Source organism: Gambusia affinis, linkage group LG13 (genome assembly GCF_019740435.1).
Source record: "Gambusia affinis linkage group LG13, SWU_Gaff_1.0, whole genome shotgun sequence".
Taxonomy (NCBI): domain Eukaryota; kingdom Metazoa; phylum Chordata; class Actinopteri; order Cyprinodontiformes; family Poeciliidae; genus Gambusia; species Gambusia affinis.
The window spans coordinates 8,122,262-8,147,823 of NC_057880.1; the positions used below are offsets into that span (position 1 = coordinate 8,122,262).

Consider the following 25,562-nt stretch of genomic DNA (forward strand, 5'->3'; position numbering starts at 1 on the left):
AAAGTGTGGCACGCATTTGCATACACCCCCTGAAATAGAGCGTCTCCAACAAAATACCTTCAGCAATAGTTACTTAATAGAGTCCACCTCATTGTAAATCTATAGCTCTGTGAAGTCACAGGTTTGTCAGAGAATATTAGTGAACAAGTATCATTATGAAGACCAAAGAACGCAACATATTTTGTGTTGGTCTCTCCCATAAAAAAGTGTATGAAATATGAGAACTTTTGCAGGACATTGTAAGAGCACTTAATTGTATCTGTGCTGTGAGAAGCATGTAACGACACCAGAATCGTACCTGAATCTGCAGCTGAGGCAGCGGACGTTGAAATACTGAACACCTTAGGGTGCGAGGGAGGCTGTGGACACAGTCCTTCTCCGCCTACTCCGCCCCCCAGCAGTGGAGCAGTCTGGGAAAACGAGTAAGAGCGACGCTTGCGAGGGTTTTCCTCGTCGTAGAATTCGATCATGAAAGCCGTTCGGCTGCCGGTGGCTCTGGTCCCGCTGACCGTCGCGGCCGCCCCTGCGGATCCCCCTCCCACGTGGTTGTGTGCTGTCTTCAGGCGCTCCTCGAGGGCGTGTCTACGGTTGGCGAAACGCAGGCCGAGTCCGTTCTCAGAGTCACTTTGGGTGCCATCTTCATGCTTGCTCCCTACTGAGACACAAACAAGGCGAGACAATTAATTCCGTGATTGTCTTTGAACAATAACAAATATCAGGCCTCAGCTCCCCGGATTTTAAAACACAGGAGACGATTTTCAAACCTAAACAGTGGCATATCAACAACACAGTGTTACAGCAACAGAAACAACATACTATTTGAAATATAATACAACCTGACTTCATTGCAGGTATCATGGAACAATATCGGAAAAAACAGAAAATAAAGCCTGCACATGAACAACAAGAAACACATGTTTGCGAACCGTCATAGCCAACAACAATAAACTCTCTCTGTGGCCTGAAGCAAATCACTGAACCGTCAAGAAGGATCCTAACAGCACAATGTCTAATTTACCTACCACGTCACTGCAGTCTCACATGTTGCTCTGTCCCAGTTGTTTCAGCAAGTTCTCTCTGTGTCGTGCGGTTCAAGACGGAGTGCCACACTAACCCAGACATGCCACCCACACAACTCGCCTACTGGCCCTGACCAATTCAGTGGCAGTCAGTGAAAAGCGGGGGAGGGGAGAAGAGACTCATGGAGGAGTGTGGGTGGAGGGTTGTGGATGAAGGAGGAGGGGAGGCGAAAGTGGAAGAGGGATAGTAGAGGAGGAGCTGGGCAGTTGGGGGATGTGTTAGAAGGAAATGGGAAAGAGTGACTGAATTAAGTGGGGGGGGAAAAAAACACAACAAACAGGCCCAGAAGGAGGCTAAGCATGTAGCTACTTAGATTTATAGATTATCAGTTTAATGTTCAATGTAATCAGGGTATAGCCATCAAATTTTACAATGACACTACTCAGTCCTACAGAGCTTATATCTGAGGTTTTTCAGTTTTTTTATGCACTCAATAATCATAATTGAGTGCATAACTTCACACTGAGTGCAATTGCAAATCTGTTCATCGGTCACACTTATTTTTTTTAGCAGAACTATGCTGTTTATCAAACTGCAGTCGTCATGTCAGAGTGCAATATCTCAAATGCAAAAGGCTGATTGGATTAAATATTATCTAGGATTTTATATTTATATATTAGCAATATGTTCTGTGTATCGCCAATATATTTGACCAGATGAATGGCTGGCTGATAAGGCTGAAAAATGTATCACAATACAACGGTTTCATACCAGTCGATATCAATAATCATAAATAGGTTTTTGTTTTAATATCTGAAATACTGTCAAATTGGTAACATGACCTTTCCTGTTTTATCCTCACTCCACGCTGTTATTTGTTATTTTTAAGCAGTTATGAGACACAATGCTGAAACCTAAAACTGCTGCTGTGCAAGTCACTCAGCAGGATGTTGCTAGGTAACCAAGGAATGAGTGAGTTAGTTGATGCCACCAACCTTGGATTGGATTTTTTTCGAACAAACTGCTGTGTAAAAATTTGTGCCCCACATTTTATGCTGCAAAAGTTCTAAAGTCTGCACTAATAAACCTAATACTACAATGTCCACTTTTAGTCGTTTAAAAGACATTCGTCTTCATCATATCTGTCATCTATCGATCTTTTTGCTCTTCCAGTGTATTTCATTCGATCACTTTAATAATACACTTTAAACTTAATAATTAAAAAAGAAGATGAAGGTACAGAAAAAATGAGAAAGGAAAACCACAAAGTGTTACAGTAGGCAGATCAGCATACACAGAGAGGAAGGTCTTTCATTCAGCATGCTGTGGACAAAAAAGCCCTTGGCAGAACTGGAGAACAGAGGAGTCTGTGAAAGTCCAGTGCACCGTCCCGGCTGCCCCACCATGACTCATAGTGGAGCTGGCCACTGCCTCTGCCCACACACACACACACACACACACCAACACACACTGAACATGCTAAACAAGGAAGAACTTCCTTTACAAACACAGACAGACAAGCAAGCATGCAACCCCAAACATACAATGTATTGTAGTTGGCCACCACCTGGAGCAGGATTATGAGCTTTTGCTTTGGCTATGAAGACAAAATATTATTTTTAACTCAAATGCTCCTAAATTAAAACCATAAAAAACCCACTGCTTATTAGAAACCACATTTTTAACCTCATGAAAAAAAAGCATCTAAATTAATTTAAATATGCTGCAATAATGAACACAACAGAATAAAGATCTTTTTAACACCAAGATGAAAAATTAAACTTACCAATCGGGTAGGCAATTAAAAGCTATAGCTCAGACGCCTCCTTACGGTTCCCTTGGTGAAACTCTGCTGCTCTTTCTACCAGGCACCACTACGACACACCCTGAGCAGATCTTGCATGCCCGCACTAACGCACGCCGCACCTCTTCTCTGCAGATCGCCGCTCAGCATGTTTCAAACATGCACACGGAGCCTAGCGCCACATGACTCACACACCTTCGGGAGACAGTGAAAAGCGTTCCTCACACGACCTACTGAAGCCGCTTCACACTCAGACAGATGCTCACAGCGCCTGTAGTTCGCATCACTGTTACTATAACAACTTTCAACCACAGGCATCTCTCTCTCTCTCTCTGCCTCTCTCTCTTCTACCTCCTTTTCTGCTTCTACTGCAACCCAGGCAACAACCCTTTCTTTCTTTCTCTCCTTCTAAACACTCACCTTTGCAGCTAATCTTGCTTCCATTGCTTTTGTCAGCTTCCTTTCCACCCATCTCCTCCACTCACCTGGAGAAAACCTTCCTTCATCAATCTCTCTCTGTTATCTCCCACACTCCTGTCTTTCTTTTCAACCCCTTCTCTGCCCTACTTGAATCTTATCCTCAGCTTGCCATAACTCATCCGTGCCTAGGAGTGAGAAAGTCGCTCAGTTAATCAGCTAAAAACAACGGCATCCATCAGGTGAGCCGATCTGTCAGCCCAGTGACGCCCATTAGTGATCCTAACTCCATCTAATAAATTGGCTTCACCATTGTTCCCCACCGCCTCGCAGATTTCCGTTTCCATCAGCTCACACAGGCCCCACCCCTAATCTAATGTATCTTGATAGGCTAAAAGGAGGCCATAGACAACCCAACCTTCAATAATACTCCATGGAAGGACTTGAACTTTGGACAACTTGAACATAATTCTTAGTTTTATGGGTAGAAACACAAAGCTAAAAGCTCCAGAATTACATGTTTTACAACAGTAAGTGTGGCTCTGGTTTAAATTAGCTACAAACTGTAAGAAATATAATTACTTTCAATACATTCTATATACATGCAGTCATAATGGGTAAAACTCGGCCCTTGCTATTTGGAACGTTTTTATCATTTGAGCAAAAAAAGAAAGCAACATAAATATCGGTGATGACTGGGAGAGACAAAAGGAGACTAAGGAGATAAAATCAGTTCGTTTTGACCATAAGATGATGAAAATAATGTATATCAGACTATCTGAAAATTACCATGGTATTATTTAAATAAAAAATTCATATAGGCAAAATGGAAATCTTATTTCCATTCAACATCGTTGTTTTATTGATAAACCTGGGTCTGCGTGAAGCTGACACTCCAGCAATGAAACAACTATACTGCCAGAGAAACATAGTTCTACAGCATACTATAATAACAACAAACTTGTACAGCATTGGGAAAAATGATGGAAGAAAGAGCAAAGTTGACTGGATGTTATGGAGATTCTGTGATTCAGGGAGATGAAGGATATAAATCACATGCTCTGCACCACAAGCAAACCTTCCAATTGGACCTTCAGCTGGAGAATTTCCAGTCCCCTGCGTCCTCTACTCAAACCATGCACCATTTATTTGGGTCCAAATCTATTTATGTGTCACTTCAACACTTTGTTCAGTGATTTAGGTTTAATGAAATAGCAATACCGGCGTGGAGAAGCTTTAATTTAGAAAAGCAATATGAAACAAAATCAAATAGAAAACCTTAAAATGCCCTAAATAACATTAGATAATAAACTATATTATCAGCTTGCTGAAGCGGATGTTCTTGAAACATGGTTTAGTATCATCTGAAGGAAGCGTAATGGTATTTAAAAATGGATATCTGACAGATGAGTTTGCTTAAAATCTGGCTGAAAGACAATAAAGAGAGTCCTTCATAATAAAGTGGCAATAAAACTAATGCTTGAAATTGGGGAAAACCTAACCACTGCACAGTGGGAGGGCTTCAGAAAATATTAAACATGTGTAATTAGTATAAAGCCAAACAATTACTTTTTTTTTTATAGTGGAGTGGAAGAGAGTTCATAATTTGAAGCCTCCGTCCTTTAATAAAGAGAGAGGTTTTCCTCTAAAAACTGGGCACAATCAAATCAGTTTATTGTGGACTGTTTTTCAATCGACAGAATTGGGCCAGCAGCTCCGTCAAATGAAGAAGGACTGTGACTCAAAACTTCACACTAGCAGCATTTGGTCAAACAAACTCCTAGGTAGAACTACCCCAATGGCTTCTGCACACAGTTTATAAAACTAAATCAACTAAACAATTTGAACAAAATTTTCCAATCTTACCTAAAATATAAATACCAATGACACTTCAAATACCACTAACTATGTTGAAAGACACTTCGTACAATCTCACTGCAAGACCCTATAAACGCTTTTGGGTAAAAATGTTAGAAATGGCAAAAAGGCAAATTTCAAATGTTGGAATGAGGCTCTTTCTTACTGATTTGCAGAGACAAATAGAAACAATTTACAAACATAAAATTAATGTTTATTTAAGGTCATGGTATAACTTTTCTGGCTAATCACTGATAGAAACCTGTTAGATAACAAAGCAGCAATGTTAGAGTCACTTTCTTGGTGCAACCAGAATACAGAGACGTGGAAAAAGAGTCGGACCTGTACCTTTGAGCCTCTTTAGGTGGACCGGGACGTCACTCTTTATACTCTTGCTGTCGTCCTCGGTGGACTCCGTGTGCAATAACGTGGGGTCGTTGTGAGCCAGCCAATCCGCCACTTTGCTCTCAGATGCCATCATGGCGGCCTGCAGCGTGGTGAGGTCCTTGCTTCCGGAGCCGCCGCTTCCCGCCGTGCTCTTCTTGGTGCGGGATCTGTGGTGGTCCGACGTGAACTTTGACACGTGGTCTTTAATGGTGACTTTCCCTGGAGATGTGTTGTCAAACTCAATGGTGAAGGAGGCGTGCCCTTGAGCTGTGGAGCAGACAGTGCACTTTCAACTTTGTGTCCCGTCGACAGTAAAAGTAAAGGCTGCTGACTCAAGTACTTTTAAAATGTCGATGTGCAGAATAATTGTGGCATAAAGACACTTTCCCTAATGCCATCTTTGTTACAGGGAAATACTGCAATAAAATAAAATGTGTTACAAAGTAATCTTTATTAATATTGCAGATTTTATGGAGAAAAAACATTAGGACTGTTAAATTAAGTGAGAATAAATATAAATAAACCCAATCCTCTAGATCTCTTTTCACCTGCAGTGGTGTGGCTTTGACTGGGAGCATCCTCTGTGTCCTTGGTGGGAATTTCATGGATGCCATTATTTGCCATGTGACCTTCCTTTGTGGGAACCTCAAAGTAACTGGAATCGAGAGCAGGGGACGCATGAAGGCCGTCCTCTTTAGCTTTCTCTCCCCGACGCGCCTCCTTGCTCTCTGTGGTTAGAAAACAAATAAATATATTCTTACTGCATTGTGACTGTTGTACATTTTTAAAATAACATATAAATACTGTAGCATCCAAGATGGCTACTATGTTTTATTACAAAAAGTAGCATAAAATTAAGGTAATACAAGGAGAAGGTCAAGTCAAACCGCATATGGACCAATTAAATTGAGGCTTGTTTCTGGATGGAAAAGACGGATGGAGGAGGACGGGCATCTGTCTCATTTTCGCTCGCTGTCACTCAAAGCATAAAGTGATGGCGAGGGTCTTTAAAAAGTGGAGCATTTATATTCTCATCAGTTCCTATTAACCAACAGAGCCTCTGATGGGACTGATTATGATTAACGACACTTTCAGGAATTAAAGGAGCCATCTGCTTCATTTTTGGAGGAAAACGCAGGAACATATGGCAGCTGACAAATACAGACAAAAAGACAGAAACTTTGTGCAAAATTGAATCATTTGTAAATCATTTATCTGTGCAATTCATTGTAAATTATAGATGCTTAAATGAAATTGTGAATTAAATTAGGAAACGTGTCTTCCACTTTCGTTAGGTCAGATCGGCTTAGCTAAAAAAGACTGGTAGTCAGCATAAACCGTTAGGCAATACTGGAAAGATCCGCAACATGGCTGACACCAAAACAAGAGGGACTCAAGCACTTTTTTACAACTGCCACTGGCTGCTTTTTATGTCCATTTATTAAACAATTCAAATTATTGATGATATAAATTGTGCTACTTTTTTTGTGAACCTGAAAACATATTACAAAATTTATCACAGAATTGCATCGAGAAATAGGTTAGTGACCAGAACTGGACCAATACCATTTGAGTGGCCCCAACCAGTGATGAGTGGGTCAGAAACACAAATATCTGATCTTTTTCATATGCAAGCACTAACAGTGCTTAAATTACTGCTACAGCGGGGGAAAAAAGTCAAATATTCAACTTTCAGTATCAGTAAAGTGCTTTTAACAGAATTTAGGAATCTTCTATAAGGAAGCAGTGCTTTCTAAGAAGGTGGACCAGCTTTTTACTGAGGCTGCTACAACACAGAGCTAAACTTGCTGGCCCAAAAAAACCCACTCAGATATAAAATTAGTTGGATATAATTGTATTACCTGATATAAATGAATTTTATACAGTGTTTCTTTATTGTCTTTAACCACATACTAAAAGTGAGAATAGCTGATCGTCTAAACTACACGAACATTCGTTTGATTCATAAATATGCTGTTGGGGTAAAGTACAGTACATTAACCAACAGTGACTCAATTTTTCTATTTCACAAAATACTGAACAGATAGAGCAGATTAAATTGAATACCTTAAAAATTCTCCCAATAGCAAAAAGCAGGAAGGCGACGGCAAAGTAAAAAGTTGTGTCGTCACACCACAGGAGGTTGTTACAAACTGAACGTATTTTAGCAGCTATATGGATTTGAGATAAATGCTTACCGGAGAGTTAGCTGATGATTTCTGCAGAGTAAAGAGCAGTTTATTAAGAATGGGTTTGTGTGTTTGAGTTAGGAAAAAGAAACAGAGTGTAACCCAATCGGGTTTAGTGACAATACACATGGAGGGGGGTGTGGGAGTGGTGACAACAGAGCCTTTTTTTTTTTAACTCTGAAAGAAAAACACACTAAAATAAAACTGACGTACACATGCTAGCAACAAAACACACACTGAAACAGAATCATTTCCTGTCCTTAACCTCTCACTTCCCCTTCACTCCTACATTTCACAGGGACTGTGAAACGTTCATGTTATTTTTGAAACACCCATATCAGATAAAATCTCTTTTTAATGCAGAGGCTCAAGCCAAATACACCAGAGCTTTCCGGACACACGCTGCTTCACAGAGGCGCGCCAACATTTCATCATATACACCACAGTTATTTGTCTAACATTTAATTCTGCTAGAAGGGGAAATAATTTCCACTCACCTACTCCCAAGGCTGACGTAGCCAGACCCATAACGCTGGATATTTGGAAAGGCTTCAAGGTTTCACATAATTTTTGTGTCCAAATACAAACTAACCTCCCTACGGACAGACAAAACTTTGAAAAAAACCAACAAATGGAGAACAAAGTCTTCCTTTACATGGCAGCCAAGATGAACCCAGACTAGCACTGCAGATGTGCAGAGAGATTGGAGGACGCTTCAGTCTGCTCTCGTGTTCGTGTTATGATTCCACATTGGTCCGCTAACCCAGCCTGGCACAGACTGATTTTGATTCACTGAGCTGGTGTGGCCACTAATCCTGTTAAGGGGACCCCCCCTCTCTCTCTCACACACACACACACACTCATATTGTTAAGTAAACAGACATCCATGCAGACTCTGAAAAGAGGCTTTGTATTCACTTGGATGTAAATGATTATTAATACAAGCAAACCCTCGTTGCCCATCGCTGCCTGAACAGCGAAAACAAACTAGCTGACCTGACTTTGGTGAAGCAACTGCTTTACAACCAAATAAAAACATAAAGCACATTGCAGTGCATGTTGTAGCTGTTATCTGTAAAATAGTATTCTGTTGGTGCAGATCCACCAACACAGCGATTCATCTGGCCGATTATTCAGCAGATTATTTCCCTTTCTAAATAATCTGAGAGATTATCTGGTAAAAAATAAATAAATGGAATAACATCCAAGCCATCAGTTACAATCCTGACTAAGAAATCAGGCTGCAGGTGGATTCCCACTAACAGTGAACATACTGTCAAATAACAGCTCCAATCAACCTAGAAAGGTTAAAATTTAAAGATAAAAAATGTAAATGCATATAAAAATCAATAAAAGGAACAAGTTGCTTAGAAATTCAAATCTTGTATCTTTTACATATCAGAATAAGGAAAATCTCCAAATAATTTTTGTTGTATATTTCTTTTGTTCTTACTTATTCAGACAAAATTTACAAAACCAAATTTCATACTTTTCCATGATATTCAAAACCGTATAGGGACAGAGGTCTCACAAGTAATCTCTTTAAAAATCCTGGTCTGTTTCCATGAGAACTAGTTGCAATGCCTTAAGTGTTTTCTTTTCAGCCTTCAGAGTGATGTTAACAGGAAACAAGAAACTTTATTGGCCGATGAGGTTATTGATTTAACAACTGATTTAATGTGATGTTAAAGTGTTGAGTTTGGGAGTCTTCCCAAATGACTTGAATCTTGATATCTTGGCAGCCATATTTAAAATCCTGCTTGTGGACATGAGAGCATCTGAAAATGTTTTTAAAAAAAACAAACTCCCACCTGAAATGGAGCCATCGTGTTTTTTGGACTTGGTTTCCTGTTTGAAGGAGTTTTCATCGTCTGCATCTCCATCACCCCACCATGAGGGCTGACCATACAGGGGAGTCCCACGAGGCAGAGCTGTACTGTCTCCTGAGACGAACATACACACATTTCAACAAAACTGCACGGTCGATTTTTTAAACCGTTTCTCTAACCCATTGTGGGATAAAAATGAGCCCAACTGATGTTTGTGTGTAAAATTATTTCCTCATTTTTATATTTTGTATTTCAAACACTATTCCTCTCTCTTTCTCTGTCATGCATAGGTAGTGTAAATATATAGTTACTGCGTTAATAACACTTTTTTTTTTCAGGATGGAAGCTGACAGGGATCAAACATCCTAAACAAACCTCCTATCAAAGCAGATTTAAGAATGCAGAGAAAATGACGGAGTTTCTGTAAAGATCTTTCTGTGGATTTCAACCAAGATCCTGTCAGTGCACGAAGTCACAGTTTGCTTCACTGCTTCTTACTTTCTTTCTTTAGCCTAAGGACCCCGTTATCTTCAGCTGGTGTGACTTCAGTCACAGTTGTAAACATAATTACAGAGGGAGGTTGCCAAATCACATATCATTTTGTGTGAAAGCTACAGAATGTGTATCATGAGGAGTAATGTATATTTGGCTTCCGGTAACAGTAAAATTACACATTTCAGTGGCAGACAGAGTAACACTAGCAGATGGGTATAATACTGCATGTTTAGATCCAAATGCTTGTAGAAATATTGTGCTTCTTATATTTCCTTCAGTAAAGCTGAGATGACAGATGGTTTTGCTTGTTAAATTCCCTCTAGCTGATTAATCTGTTCAAATAAACATATAAGCTCCATGTGGCCTTGTTATTAACCTGAATCCCTGCTATCTCCATGCCCGACCAGTGATGGACCCTCAAATTTAAACTTCTCTTATTCCATTTTCCCTTATGGGGCTCTGAATTTTGTAGAGCCACAATTATAAACAAGTTTTTTTTTTCTTAATCTGTTCTGGCCAAATAAAAGCTAAGGCAAAGTAAACATAATATTAAGGTACAACAATGCAACTGCATGCTATAGTGGCTATCAGGTCTAAGACAAAAAAAAAAAATGAATGTCACAACATTTAGTCTGAAAAGAAACGGTCTTTGAACAGAAAACCTTTGCAGAGCATCTGCAGGATTCAGCAAGTTACCTTGAATTAAATTTAAGACCAAAAAACTGTAAATATAGGGGATGGTTGGGGGAATCCTGCTGTATTGCAATCAAGTATCGCAAAAATCCCAGTCGTGACAAGCTTAAATGCTTTGTTTGTATAGAATGCGCCTAGCCTCATAATGGTTGGCATTGTAAAATAAATGTTTTCTAGGCAACGGGAAAATTTGCAATGACCCAGGATAGATGTACAACAGCTAGCTAGCAAGCAAGTAAGCAAGAGCATATTAGCAGCTGGTTACCAGTAGTCTCAACTGGCTCAAGCCACAGAATGAGACAAACATCTCTTTGCACGGCTCAAACATTTGCCAGACAGAAAAGTCCCGTGAGAGAAAAAAAGACCTGTGATTTATTTATATAAAGCCAAAATAATAATAAAAAAAGTAAATTCAATTGTTTTTTTCCATCCTTAAAAGGACTATTTAAGACTTTTTAATGCCCGGGCATCCCAAAAGTCCTAAAAACAATCTTTGTAGCACATTAAAGTCAAAGTGAAGCCAATACATTAATTGAGTTACAATTCACCTGAATTTCATTCTCCATCACCATTTATGTCACCTACCCTATTTAGAGAAAAACACAAATAATTCACAAGTTACCTTGAGAGTCCAGCGGCTTGGTTGACTGCTCTCTGGAGGAAGTGAGCCCATCTGCTGCTCTGCTCTCCACAGACCTTGGAGTGGCGCCACTCGGTGACTTTGGCGTTTTCGTTGAGGCCTTAGAAGGAGAATGGCTCTTGGTTGTGGTTTCACTGTTGGATGGCTTCTTGCTGAACTGGAGGCCACTGGTGAACTTTTCATGCTGGAAGGAAATTATGTTTTAACAAATGTGATGTATAAACATAACATAAAAATGTGAAAGGGACATGTTAGGTGTTTTCACCTTTAGAGCTTCCTCAGGCACAGTGAGCTCTCCTCTCACCACCGTGAACAGGTTGGTATGTGAAACAAAAAGGTTAAGGAAATACTGACAGTATTAACATAGCAATGAAATACAAATGCAAAATTGAAATCATGGTAAATCACAATATTCCAAACTTCATATATTTCAGTAATTTTGTCAAAAAGTAAAACTAATACATAGTACAGATATATTAACCATGGTGACATATTTCTGGAGCTTATTTTTGTTAGCTTAGACGATCACAGCTTTACTCCAGAAATTCAGTTCGTCAGACATAACCAGTAGATGTAGCATTACTGTAAGAATGAGCTTAGCTCTGCGACAAATAATCAGAAAGAGGATGAGAATGAGTCCACTGGATATGTGAGGCCTCACAGAGTAGAAAGTGAAATAATGAAAGGATATCATATCCAAACCTCAGCTTGTCCTCCAGTTTCAGCGTGATGTACATCTGCTCCTGAATGCGGACATCGTTTACAAAGGTCTGGAGAGAAAGCAGACAAAAAACCTGAAACTAAACAGATGAACTAAACTAAAAATCTTAAAACTGTGTTTCTTTGAGAATGATTTGGCTAGTTAAGTTCTTTTATTAAATATTAAAAGAAGGATGGAAAATATGTTAAAATTAATAAGCAATTAAAGGCATGAATTGTATTGTAATTTAACAATATTTCTTGTGTCAATAGCAAAAACTATAGTCATGAGGACTAAAGATCTTTGCACAACCAGCCATGTTTCTCTTTTTGTCTGAAGGTTTAGCTCCAATCTCTCCTTCTCCAGAACTCATTCACCCTCGTCAAGCTGTGCAGGCAGATCAAATACCACTGACCAGCAAATAAAACTCTCACATACTTCCACTTTTTTTTTTTTTTGTACCAAAACATTCCTTTCTTCTCTCTAGTGTAATAAAATTACAGCTTAAGAATTTCGCAGTGAAATGGTTTCAGAAAGAGAGCAATTGGTCCAAACGTTTTACTGGCTAACCCATGTGTGGCAAACCTCAGCACTCCCACTGACTCAGCAGGGAGAACTTCCTCTGAATCAAGCCAAAGGAGCTGGATGGCTTACAGCACAGGAGGAAGTGACTCTGACTTCCTGTCTGAGAGGCTGAGAGGATGTGAGGGACACGGCGCAGATGTGTCTCATCTGGTGGGCCCTGACTGAGCTCTAAGCACAACTTATGACTTATGCCAATGAATGGGTTTAACAGGGCAGCTGTGACCAACTTTTACTTAACTTTACTGTCAGGGGAGAAAGAAACCGTTAAGAAGTCAAATTAAGCTACCCAATAAACTTAAAGATGTGTATAAAGTAAAAGTGTGACATAAAATAAATTTTAATTTTCCACTTAAATCAAACTTCAGATCTTTCCAGATGAGGTCGGAGCTCGTTCTCTTTTCATTGCGGTTTCTTCCTTGATTGTTTTCATTACTTTTCCATTCTTTGCACTTCACCATGTCGTTACTCACCCCGTTCAGACTTCCCAGGTCCTTCACTTTGTGTTCGTCAGTCCCCGGCTCATAGTTGATGACTGCGTGCTGCTTGTCTACGCTACGAGACTTTAAACAAAAAAATAAACAAACGAGTAAAGATATTAATCCAGTGGGGAGCCTAGAAGAAGACCCCTATCTAGCTATTCCTGATCATTGAAAGAAAAATCTGATTTAGATATTTCAAAATCTATCTTAGCTGTTCCATCATTAAGTAAAAATATGATGCCGCTGAGACATTTTTACACTCACATCACAGATATTCACAAGAAGTCAAAGGAAAATAGCAAGAGAATAAAACAGGAGGTGAAATATTGATTTTTCTGCAGCTAACAGAAGCATGCCTATCAGCTGTTTAGAGGGAAAACTGTTTTTAAAACAAACACAGCGGCTCCCCTTCTGTATTTATAAGCCTCAGGTAGAAATGTCCAAATATGTTTTTTGAACCAACATGAACTGAAATGGAAAACACAAAAAGGAATCCAATGACTGGACAGTGAAAGATCAGTTACTTTCAAATCTGCTCTGAGTTTTGTCAGCATTTTATTTTAAGGTAGGTCAAAGCCAATTCTGGGAACTGTTTCTCATCTTCAGTTCCCATTTCGCTCTTCGTTTTGTTGAGTGATTTGGTTTAACTGTGTGTTCTGTTTGTTCCTTAAAAGTCAGATTTTCTGAGCTGGAGAAATAGGTGGTAGCACATAACCTCGGCTTAGTATTGTGACATTGTGACCTCTGCATGCTCCAGATGACATGACAGGAAACAGTTTTTTGTGTATTTGGTGTATTTAATTTTTAAGTTCACCTTTCTCTTCGAAGAGAAACTTTCTCTCTACTAAAGTCCTTCACTTTTTATTACATGAATAAATCAGCTTAATTTATTTAAACTTAAAATAAATTAGCGTTTTATTTTTTTAAAAGGCTGCTGGGTGTTTTAAAAAAATACATGCAATCCATTGAGTAAGCAATACATTTTTATATTTGATTTGACATATTGCATTAGACTGTGAGTGTGCATGACACAGGAGCCTTTTTATGTTTGGCCATGAGATAAAGCCTTGGCTTTCTGAAACGGTCACATGGGTATCAACTGCAGGCTGCTTCAAAAAAAAATAAAAAATAAACCCACAGTAAAGGCTATGAAAATGTTTTGTCAAAAAATCTAATACCAAATCCTCGCCAAGGCGGGAGCACAAGAACAAAAACACAAAAAATAACAGAGTGGGGGATAAAACGTTCAGCGAGATGAAACATAAAAAAGGTTCATGATCTTTATTTGCTGGAAGTCTTCAAATTGAAATCCTCCTAGAAACTATAAAGCCACAAGTGAAAACTTTAACAAAATAAAAACAAAATCAGTTATTATCTTTAAACACTTAGTGTGTATAAAAATCCTGACTGTGTCAATGATCAGATGTTTTATACAGACAGTGGGACCAGTAAGATCTGCGCTCAAATAATATTGTCCCAGTAGTTGTAAACACTCTACCCACAACGAATGACTCAGTCAGATAAGATCTAACTCAAGAGGTATCTGCCCCACTTTCTATTATTAGTGCAGTGACCAGAGGTACACATGAGTGTACACACCGTCTCTGTGGATGTATGCAGCTGCAACAACACATAACACACACACACACGAGCACACACAAAGCCCAACATTCAAATACAGAAAGAACTGTGTAAAGTCACTAATAAACTCAAGTAGTAGAAAAGAAGCGTCTCCTTTCTGTTTGAGACCAACAAAAACAAAATTTTTGTGAAGCGTCCTCACCTGCAGCATAAGCTCGCAGTCATCCCTGCCCACGAAGATCATTTCCCGGGGGAGTCGATGACGAGTTCCCCCGCTGCTCACCAGGAACCAAGAGGTCACGCTCATCTCTACGGCCTGCTGCTGCCTCTAGTACACACCTGCTGAGACGAAGGCGAACAGAATCCTCGGGTCAATAATAAGGTGGCATTGAGGAAAAATGCCATCATTTCACAGTACTTACGCAAAGTATTTAAACAAAATAGTATAAAATACTCAAATTCCTGTGATTTAAAACAAAAAGCAACAATTATTTATAAAGCAGTTAAAAAAGATAGTGTGAAAGCCTTATTTTAGCCAGCTGACAAGCAGTGTGAAGAAAGTACTGTGAACTTTTTGCCTGGTATCTTATTAAAAGGAGTTTGGTACAACCGCACAAACTGTATAACAGACTTTCAGCAGATGATACAGGTCAGGCTTAAAGCTTAGAAGAAGAAGTCTAAAATCATTTAGTAAACTTAAATGTTACAGCAATATTTTCCTATGTAAAGCTGTAGGCTGTAAGCAAACATATCAGAAAGATTACGTTCAAATTTTACGACTGTTGCAGATGGATAAAGCTAAAAAAACAATGCTTTTAGAAAGAAAACTGTAGGGATTCAAGGTACACTGCAATAAAATGTGAAAATTTTGAGAGATTTAAATGATGGCTAAATTTTCATGCATTTTAGTACAAACCTCTGGTCCAGGTGATAGACCACAGCTGACAGACCACTGGCCGTGCAACAAAGCTAGGCCATCCTGAAAAAGATAAGCAAAAGCAAAATCGTCAGACATCTATTCCCATAGGAAGGAACATGCATTACCCTGGATTTTTTATTTTATTTTATTTTTTTTTGTCTTTGTCTCCTGCTTCATTTTCTCAGCTGGTTCCTGGAAGTAGGTTAAGTGGGAGGTCTGGGTAGATCCTTTCTTTTCCTCTGCCTGCTCTGATGACTGCCAGATGTTTGAGGAGGAAGTGATGTAGGAATGCTAGCAGGCCTACCCATCAGCGAGTTTATTTTCCCTCCTCTTCAGACGGGCTGGAAAGGAGGTCAGAGCCAGCATTGGTTACTTTCTAACTGTCCAGGCCTGAAACAACTAAATTAAACAGGACTAACTCCTGCCAAAGTGACATGAACTGTTTACAAACTCACTTCAAGTGTGGCTTGGAGTAACTGTTGCTGTCTCACTGAGCAATTGGGCGTAAAATATAGCAGCACTGGCATCCTGTCATAACTGAAGTTTCCATGCTGTCATAGGACAGCAGGAGAAGTACTGTCTGAGCAAAATGGAGAAGGTGTTATGAAACGTTCTGCATTTAGCCTTTATGTTGAACTTTTAAGAGGGTTAGACAAAAATGAATTTTAAAATGATCATTTCAGAGCTCTTTATCATCATTTCCAGTGAAGCTAAAATAGCAGAAACTCTCTTTTATGAGTATAAAGTGCAAATAAAAAGCCCATCAGAGGAAGAATTAAAGATTATTGAGCTAAGCTCTTGATCTCTGGACCTCTTAAGTACTTAGAATATTAGCTCAGTAATCCCCTGAGGAAATTTTTAATCAGCTACACACTTCACTTCCTTGCATGACAAGGCTAAAACAAAATCACAACTGAATCAACAGCTGTCTCAAATGCAATATGGATCAGCTTTTCAGCCCAGTTACCTGTTGTCCTGCAATTTTATTCAACAGGAACTCTATCGGACATTTGATGCCACCTGACAAAAATGAAAAACATCTAAATATCCTGACAATACTTAGGGTTAATATCTAGAGATGCACTAATAATGCTTTGACTTTTTCTAAAGGCCCTAACCTATAAAGGGAAAAAATTTGCTACACCATCTCAGATGGAAGTATGAAGAAAATTAAGAAATGACAAGGTTCTTCTCATTCATGAATCAAAGCTTATGTCCCTAACCCTTACCCGAGTCTTCTTAGACTCAAAAAGTCTGCAGAAAAATGTGTACTGTTCTTTGATTCATATATCGACAATACATACTGGGAGATGTTGGCTTTTAAACCCTTATTGAACAGAAAAAAATAAATCACTTTCACTACTACTGATCACCGGTGAGAGCCGATAAATGAAACATTAGCAGATACCGTTATCCAGAAAAATCCCAAAGTAACAGGAACCAATGGCTGACATTAAAGTAAACAGAGTTTTAAAAGATGCAATGAAATAATGTTCTACACTCCCAGCCAGATGGCTGAAAGAAGGTTACTATGTTTATTTGCACACTTTCACTCATTCAGTTGTCTGTGAATAGAGTTGCACCGAGCATCTCTATTCATATGTCTGATGCAGACAGTCAATATCTTGACTGTCTGCATCAGTCAAGATATTGAAAAAAAAAATAATAATTACTGTGTATCGGTGACAATGTTCCTGATCCATAAGAGTAGAACTATTCAATTTAATTCTATGGTTTGTGACTTGAGGGACGTCATACTTTATGATTTATTTTACATTATATTTAGAATTGCTAATTGCACTTTTTGAACCATTTTAAAGAAGGTTTGCTACTGTTTATTTTTACATGTTAGACCAAGGTAGTCAACCGATAGTTTTAGTCTCTTTATTATTTATTTTGCATTGGCTGTTGTACCCCTAATTGCACTGATTGAACAAAGTTGGGTTGTTTTAGCGTTTGACCAAGTTTGTGAAGCTATTGGTCAATTTAAGTGTGCTGTTCAGGTGCAGAATTATATTTGGAACTCAGTACATTTATGTCTGTGTTTTAAAAAAAGAGAAATTTTAGGTCAGTTCAGCACTATTTTTCTGTATCAGATCGATATCGGCCGATGCTATACCTAAGATATCTGTATGGGTATCACAAGCAAAAAAAGTGGATCAGTGCATTCTTTTATGTAATTTCTTGTAGCATAATATGAAGAGTCAAGGTGTAGAAAGAAAAGGAGTACCACTCTAATACAAGCCCAATAAATGGAAATATTTGGAACAAAACAATAGGAAGATATCAGAAATAGAAGAAGCTTTGCTGGAACAACACATCAGGCTCGACGGCACTGGCATTACACCACAGCTATGTGTGGTTTCCCTCCCAAATGTAAGCAAACCATCAGAGAGCCTGCTGACTAAATAACTGCAGCACACTCACATGGAGAATGCAAAGTTAACAGTCTGCGGTGGAGGAGCTGCAATATGGTGCATGCCAGCCTTCTGGTGCCATTCAAACAACCTCTGACTATCACACATGAAGACTATCACACATGAAAGCTGTGGGACACATGGAGAAAAGCAGAGGTTGGTGAGATGAAGGGAACACGGATGTGGGGAAATCTACTTTAAAAATACCTCTTTCTGTTCTTAAAGCATAGCTCATTTTAAAACAGCTAATCCCTAAAACATGAATACAAAAGAAAATGGAAAATTATTAGTTGAAAGGATCTATTTTTCCCTGGGCAATATTTTAATTTAAACAAAAGATTTGTGTGGATATGGCCCTATGCTTTGATTTCTTATTGTGCTACCACTGGCTGTTGGTTGGCGGCCACCAAATTTTATTTAAAATTTACTAAGATGTCAAAATTTGTGATGACATAAATTCAAGAATCAACAAGGTTCCAAGCACCTTTGGTTGAGGAAAAGCCCACATCAGCATCACATCTTTCAGTCTTTTTTTTTGCTTTAAACGTACCTTAAAAACTGAAATCTGCATCTCATCTAACCAAAGCGTCTAGTCCCAGTTAAAGTCAGAGTAGCTTTTTACAAACTTGCTTTTTCTTAGCATTCCTCCCTGACTGATTGGAATGCAGATGGGGCCTAATTATTATAGATTATTATGTTTCTAAAATCAATCCAAAAAATATAAATGAAACATAAATGTAAAAAGTTTCAGTTGAATTATTAGGGTTGCTATCTACCCACTGTGTCAAATGTGAGTCTGAAAGAAACTATTTCTTAACTTTGGACTAGACTTACTTATATTTAAATGAAAAAAAGTATTTTTTTTCTGTGTGAGATTATGCTGCTAAGCATCTTTATCATGAGCATCAATAGATGACAGGCTCTATATGCAGAAAAAAGGAAGAAGAGAAAAACATGCGACTTATGACGATGCTTCAGCAGGATTCTTGCTGGCGATAATAAACAGTTAACAGTGACTTTATGTTATTGGGAGGAATTTGCCAACCCCCAGAACTGCACTAATACTATCTCCCCACACACTCAAACACTCACTGATGAGGAATGAAAGAGCAGGATTATTCCAAGATGACTGAATTCTTTGTGCTGAAGAGATAGCAGCGGAGAGACAGGAAGAATGTAAAACACTTCTAGTTGAGGACACTCATCTTTTGATCCACTGCCTGTGACCAGAAAGTGTTCTTAAACACAGCTAAACATTTATTTTTTTTTAATAAAAGGCAAACAACTATAGAAAGATTGTGCTTTCATAACTAAATTGGATGTCAAGTAGAAATATAATTTAAAATATAAGAGTGAGTGCATAAGAATCTTAACCACTTGTTAAGTAATAGGGTGAGAAGAGAAGGGGTTGTTATCAAGCAGAGGGGAATAATCCTTTATCAACCCTGACTGATCACACTTCCAGCTGTATTTCCGTTGTTTAGTATCAAAGTTATATAAACACCCATCTGTTTTTTATTTTTTATTATTATTTTTTTTTTACTCTTTGAATCTTTTCCCTCCATTCTAAAGCAGCCAATCACAACCACTAACTGGGAAACAGGAAGTGACATCCATATTTACAGTCACCAACTGCAACACAGGTCTGCCGCTTTCCACGTAGCATCTGGCGGGAGTGGAGATCCCACCATGATGCAACAGCTGGGTAACGGTCACAGGCACTCATCTGCTGTTTCCTATTAACCGTCCAGTTGCCGCAGCGAGACTCAAACGAGACTCACATCAACAGACCAGGACAAACAGACACACAGATGCTTAGCAGAGCGCAGAGAGAGAAAAGACAGTGGACGGATCGTGGCTCATTCTCTCGTCACACTCATTTCATCTCGGTCTTATGATGAGAACCATGCTCAGCCCCAGTCAGGGTGGAGTTGGCTGTCTGCATGGAAGCGTCTCACTGTAATGACAATAAGCCCACTTGATAAATTCTAAATTTAAAACAGTTATCGGCGGGGATAATTAATGTAACCTGTTTTTTTAATATCTACCAAGCTCAAAAAACAGACCTCTGTGGAAATCAAACTGAAAATACTTTTGTTTGAATTAATTATATTTTTGTGTCTAATGGGCTCGTCAATTGAAACTAACTATATATGCCAAAAGGAAATTATTTCTGTTTTTGCTACTGCAGCAGTTACTGTACCTACTGAAGTGGAAAATGTTGTGGTCAACACAAAGCTTCTGGACATTGGGAACATTTAATAAGAAAATAAATGTGGTTTCTTGAAATGCACAATATTTAGTTGATATTTGTTGACAACAAAATATACTTTGTATGTCCCATTTAAGAAGACAATAAATTAAAAATTTTAATAAAAAAAAAATGAGATTTTTTTTTTGTTTTTTTTTACAAATTGCCCATCTGAATTGGCTTCATTTACTAAAGAAACAAAAGATTTGGACATCTAAGGCTAAGCAATCTAAAGTTTAAATAATGAAACGAGGGGATGGGTCTGGAAAATGTAAAATATTTCCATATCCCAAAAGTCATTTCTATATTTATCCAGAATATTAAATCAAATTCAATAGTTTTCCAGACTTTTTAAGAACATGTGGGAGTAATTTTGCTGACTGATACCAACTTCTGTCTTTCATTGAGATCAGACCTGCCAATTCACGTCTTCTCCCAAAGGACTATAACACATACTTTGTGTCCATTTTGTTTGTGTGTTGCAGGTGCTTTGATTGAGGTGACCACATAAAGTTATTACTATTCAATTCAATTTAATTTCAATTCAGTGACAGTAGACAATTCTTATTAGCTTATTTATGCTGATACTTTAAACAGTATGTCCATAACTGGATCTATCTACCAAGCTCAAAAGCAAAAAGTGCAAAAGATGTTTATTGATGAGTTTATGAGCTAATAATAGTGAAAGTTCCTGGTTATGATGCAGTTCGTGAACTGGGAAAAACTGATTCTTTTTTGTGTGCTTAACGTACCCCCTGTGGGGAAATTGGCAGATTTCAGCCAAATAATTGGTGCTTCACTACTGAAAAGTGAAAAGACAAACAGCTGCCCTCTTCTCTCAGCGTCACTGATGTTAGGTCAGTCAGACAAGCATTTTCAGAATGAAATCAATAAGTAATAGGCAAGGGACCAATCCTGTGACCTTACAAGAACATCTACACACACTGAGGGTTTCAAAGCACAATCAAGAGAACAGATTTACAAAAAGACAGGGAACTCTGGGCAGGGAGACAGACAGACAAAGGCTTCTCCCGTCCCCCACGGCTCTTCTACAGATTTACAGACATGAAAGTGTACAGCACCTATTGTTCCTCTTTGAATGAGACAAAGAAATACTGGCCAGAGCTTTCCAACGATCTGAACCAGGTACTTACCAGGCTACATTTTTTCAATTCAGTGTGCTGGTCGTTCCCCGTATTGATGCATCAATGTCTTATGAAGTAACATTTTATTCACTTATTAAGTGTTTTATGTTGCTGGTTCAAAAAACAACTTCATAGAGGCAACAGGAAATACAGACCTATAATATACATGACAATAAAGTGACTCCTAAAGTCTACAAATATACCACCAAGGACAAATTGTAACTATGTTGCCTTCAGTTGCTATAAAAATGTTATATCAAATTTGACATCATAATTTAATGTCTTGAAATTGGGCCTATGTCTCTGTCAGAAACTCATGCTGTTTCTGATACTCCACTTTCAGAAAGTTCTCACAACATCACTCCTCTGTTAACCCTTTAACAACGTCTTTACCAGCGCTGCACTGAGAAGTTGCTCATATAATGAGCTCAGCAGATGTGCAGTTACAACGGGTGTTTGCTAATTGCTCTGGGCTAGTCTGAAGGAAATGAGTTGGGAGTTGTGAAGGAGAGGTGCTCTGTGAGGCGGAAGCCATGGGAGATTAAAGGATTTCTCAAATATGCATGAAAGAATCAAAGCAAAACTCCAGGTGTATTTTTGATAAAGGAATAACATAACATTATCTAAAGCTCAAAAAAGTCGATTTTACATAATACCGCATGGCACTGGTGTAAAACCATAACAACAAATAATAAGAGGCTGTCAGATGAGGAAGAGACCACCTTCATACTCGGTTGAAGTCGCTCATGTTGCAAGTGATATGATTTTCTAAATCTGGATGGAGGTCAAAAGTCACCACTAAAACATAACACTTCAAAACAAAACCAAGTGTATGAAGATAATTATTGATTCTACAGAACCTTTATTTCAGAATTCATCCTTATTTCTGCAGCTACACCACAACTATGCACCAACATTTATCTCCTGCGACCGGACTGAACTACTATGAAGAGAGCTAATAAATCATTATGCTGTCAGGATAAAACCAGGAGTCTCTTAACCCTTGGCTACACAAGGGTATATATAGCTTTATGTGTGTTAGTGTGGCTATTAAACCCAGCATGTTAGTAAAAAAAAAAAAGTCTAATGCAGCAAAACAGAGCATATGGTGCAGAAAAGCGGTATCACAGGAACAGTTGGCAAGCGAAAACAAATCAGCAAACACCTCCATTTAGCCAGCATCAGTCCTGCCTGCTCCATTGTTATACCAAACACAATCCAGCAACCCCCTACTGACCCTCCCACTGCCTTAAGACATAAACCCACCACATGCTTTGAGATCCATGTGTTCCAACTGCCCTGCAGACCAACATACGCCAGGATGTTGGTTGTACAGGAATGTTATCCAAAATGTAGTACACGTTCAGGCAAAGTGAAAGTAAAAATAAAAAATGCTTTTATTCTAAACATTTTTAGTGGAACAGCCACCCGTATAAACAGGCGCTCGTGATGACAAAGTGCTCATAAAAATTATGTTATTAATATTCCATGAGGATAACGAGGCACATGTCCTGCAGCAAAGTCTTTTTCTCTTCATGTGATTCTTTCTCTGAAGGGTGTGTGCTTAATGCTTCTCAGAAAAACATACTGAAGGATACGATTTCTTTCCTAAAACCACACAAAGGGTGAAGAATATTTGTGGTAAAACAACACCTTTGAATTACTAAAGTGACAAAGAGTAGTTATTTTTAACCCCTGAATAAATCGCTTTGTTGTGGCTGCCCATTTTGACACAAAAAATTTAGACAAATCCAGCTTCTTTTTTTTTTTATACCAGTGCCACAATTAGCAACACTGCTAACATGATAGGTAATCAAAACATTGCTTACAGCTTACAGTACTGTTTAATTTGTTATCCATGATGTCCTTGTCAGATTAAAATATATGTAAATATGACATGACACAGATGCCAATTCCTCTAGACCGCTCTTCAACATGGGCAAGACAAGAGAGCAAGTCATTAAAGTCAAGAAGAGGTAGATGTTTCAATCTTCCTAGGTCAGTAAATGGCTTCGGTAAGATTGCTACTCACCTAACTTGTCCAAGATTTTGCTGTTAGAGAGCCTGAACACATGACCCCCGAAAAATTTAACTTCAGCAGTTTTTTAACTTTCATTTTTGTAAATGATCAAAGATAATTTAACTATTATCCTATATCCTGTATCCTATACTTTATAAATATGACATGAAATGCTTACTGTTAATAAACAGTTGGTTTGCATTACATTTGTATTGTATATAAAATCTAATTTAAACTTACTATGAATAGGATCGTGATGCTACATTAGATGATTTGCTCTGCTGGGTGCTCTTGTGGCTCTGCAGTGCTCCTGCCGAGTTGATAATGACTGACCCATGGCGTTTTTACAGAAACATTAGTCTTTGACTGCCTCAGCCAAAAGTTGATTATGGCTCCTAACATTTTTACCACCCAGAGCAATAGCCTTGGCAGCGGATAAAAATAGTCAACTCTCTCATACTGAAATCCACACTGCCACTTAGGAGGAAGGAGAAGAAAAAAAAAAAAACCAAACAGAAATGTTAGCATAACAAGACAATCAGGGGTTGGCAGAGAGGAAGATGGGAATAGAATCTGCAGAAATGAAGATCGATATCTGCTGTGGGAAGCAGAGCAGATAATAAAGGGAACTCAGAGGGGAGTAGAGACTGTTACACCCCGAAACAGATGTGAAGAGTAGTTTGCTTTTATTCTTCTTTTTTTTTTTCCTCTCCATTTCTAAATAATTAAATCTCGGAAAAGAAAACTCTTGACACACCCCAGACGTTCAATAACAAGGGAGAAACTGGTCATCATGTATATAAAGAGCTTTAAACTCTCTTCTTGTTTTCTTATTTACTCATTACTACTTTATAGCTTAAGGCTTGTTTACTGACCAGTCTTTATTCTCTTGCGTGTGTCTACACACATCCAGCAGCACTAACAGGCTACCTGACTCCCATAACCTTATTATTGTTTCCACTCTGGCAGATTACAGAAATGAGAATTACTAATATTTTTAGCCAGGGACTCTCTGCTACATCGTGTTTAAAAAACTCCTTGGAACAAATGGAACAGAGTCACATATTAAAATCCAAGCTAAGTTGTTTACAGTCACAAGTAATGCTTCCCTTGCCACTGAAGCAAAAATGAATTCACTTCCTAAACTTCCTACTATACACAATAGCCATGGGCAGGCCGGACGACAGTCCCCAAAGACGTCCTAACTGCACTCCAGAGCAGAGATGCACTATACATGAAAACTCAGCTCTGTGGTCAACAGATCTAACCAAGTTAGGATAAGTAAAAAGACACATTTGTTCAACATTCTTATGCTGCACATCGTCATCATCATCACGGGATTTCCAGTTTTCAGGGAAAATAAGCGAGAGACGTGAAGCTTTACAGAGGGAAAATAATTGACATTTGTTCTGTATGTTAGCTGGGATTCAGTAACCGGGTAATGGCCACATAGGCTGAGGTCTAGCTGCTTCCTCTATGAGACCGTAGCTACAGTCCTGTGACACTGACACAGTTTTCCTTTTAAATGCGGAGGCCTTTGGAGCAAACCGGACGGCCAGCAGCCACATTTACACAGAGGGTTTTCAGGAGGAGGGAAAAGGCCACGCAAAGGAGAATATAGAAAGGAGAGAGCAGCTGAAGCAGCCTGCATGGCAACATATGCACCAGGAAGGTTTGGAAAAGTTGTAGTTTCAGAACAATTAAAGTTTTCTGTCATACCATGCCTATAGTTCAAACTTCTTTTGTAGAAACGTAAGACAGAGTGACGAGAGATCTCACTGGATCAGGGTTCCTACAAGTTTCAGTACATTATTTTTAAAGCTTTCACACCTTTTTAAGAGTTTTTCTTTTTAAAACACATGCACAAACTACCACAAAATAACATTTAATTGTATTAAAAACTCTATTTAACTTATAAATTTGAGTAAGTTCCCTACAATTATAAACTTATTTGTGGAGAAACCAATCTATTTGTGCAATATTTTTAGTATATGTAAAATATTTGAATAAAAATGCCTCATAACGATATACATAGGGTAGCTCTGTAATGGTCATATTTGACACACTATTGGCTGGTGCTTGCAAAGCAACCAATCCAGGAGCGGAATTAATTTCCTTGCTGCTGATTGGTTGT

The 25,562-nt window shown here is 38.5% G+C and overlaps 1 protein-coding gene across 7 annotated transcripts in view; it reads right to left on the reverse strand.

Moving 5' to 3' along the window:
- cep170aa (centrosomal protein 170Aa) overlaps nt 1-25,562 on the reverse strand; it is a 38,888-nt gene that overhangs the window by 11,575 nt on the left and 1,751 nt on the right. For 3 of the 7 annotated variants that reach the window (XM_044135591.1, XM_044135590.1, XM_044135589.1), the window contains exons 2-13: nt 16,051-16,175; nt 15,900-15,936; nt 15,593-15,655; nt 14,879-15,018; nt 13,087-13,176; nt 12,023-12,101; nt 11,597-11,655; nt 11,314-11,515; nt 9,486-9,617; nt 6,034-6,213; nt 5,447-5,752; nt 299-655 (exon numbers count right to left, since the gene is read on the reverse strand). In XM_044135591.1, the coding sequence (XP_043991526.1) occupies nt 299-655; nt 5,447-5,752; nt 6,034-6,213; nt 9,486-9,617; nt 11,314-11,515; nt 11,597-11,655; nt 12,023-12,101; nt 13,087-13,176; nt 14,879-14,983 (1,510 nt within the window). In that variant the 5' untranslated portion in view covers nt 14,984-15,018; nt 15,593-15,655; nt 15,900-15,936; nt 16,051-16,175. Of the gene's footprint in view, nt 1-298; nt 656-5,446; nt 5,753-6,033; nt 6,214-8,171; nt 8,257-9,485; nt 9,618-11,313; nt 11,516-11,596; nt 11,656-12,022; nt 12,102-13,086; nt 13,177-14,878; nt 15,019-15,592; nt 15,656-15,899; nt 15,937-16,050; nt 16,176-25,562 lie in introns of those variants that run through there. The other 4 variants (XM_044135587.1, XM_044135588.1, XM_044135586.1 and 1 more) reach the window with 4 other exon arrangements.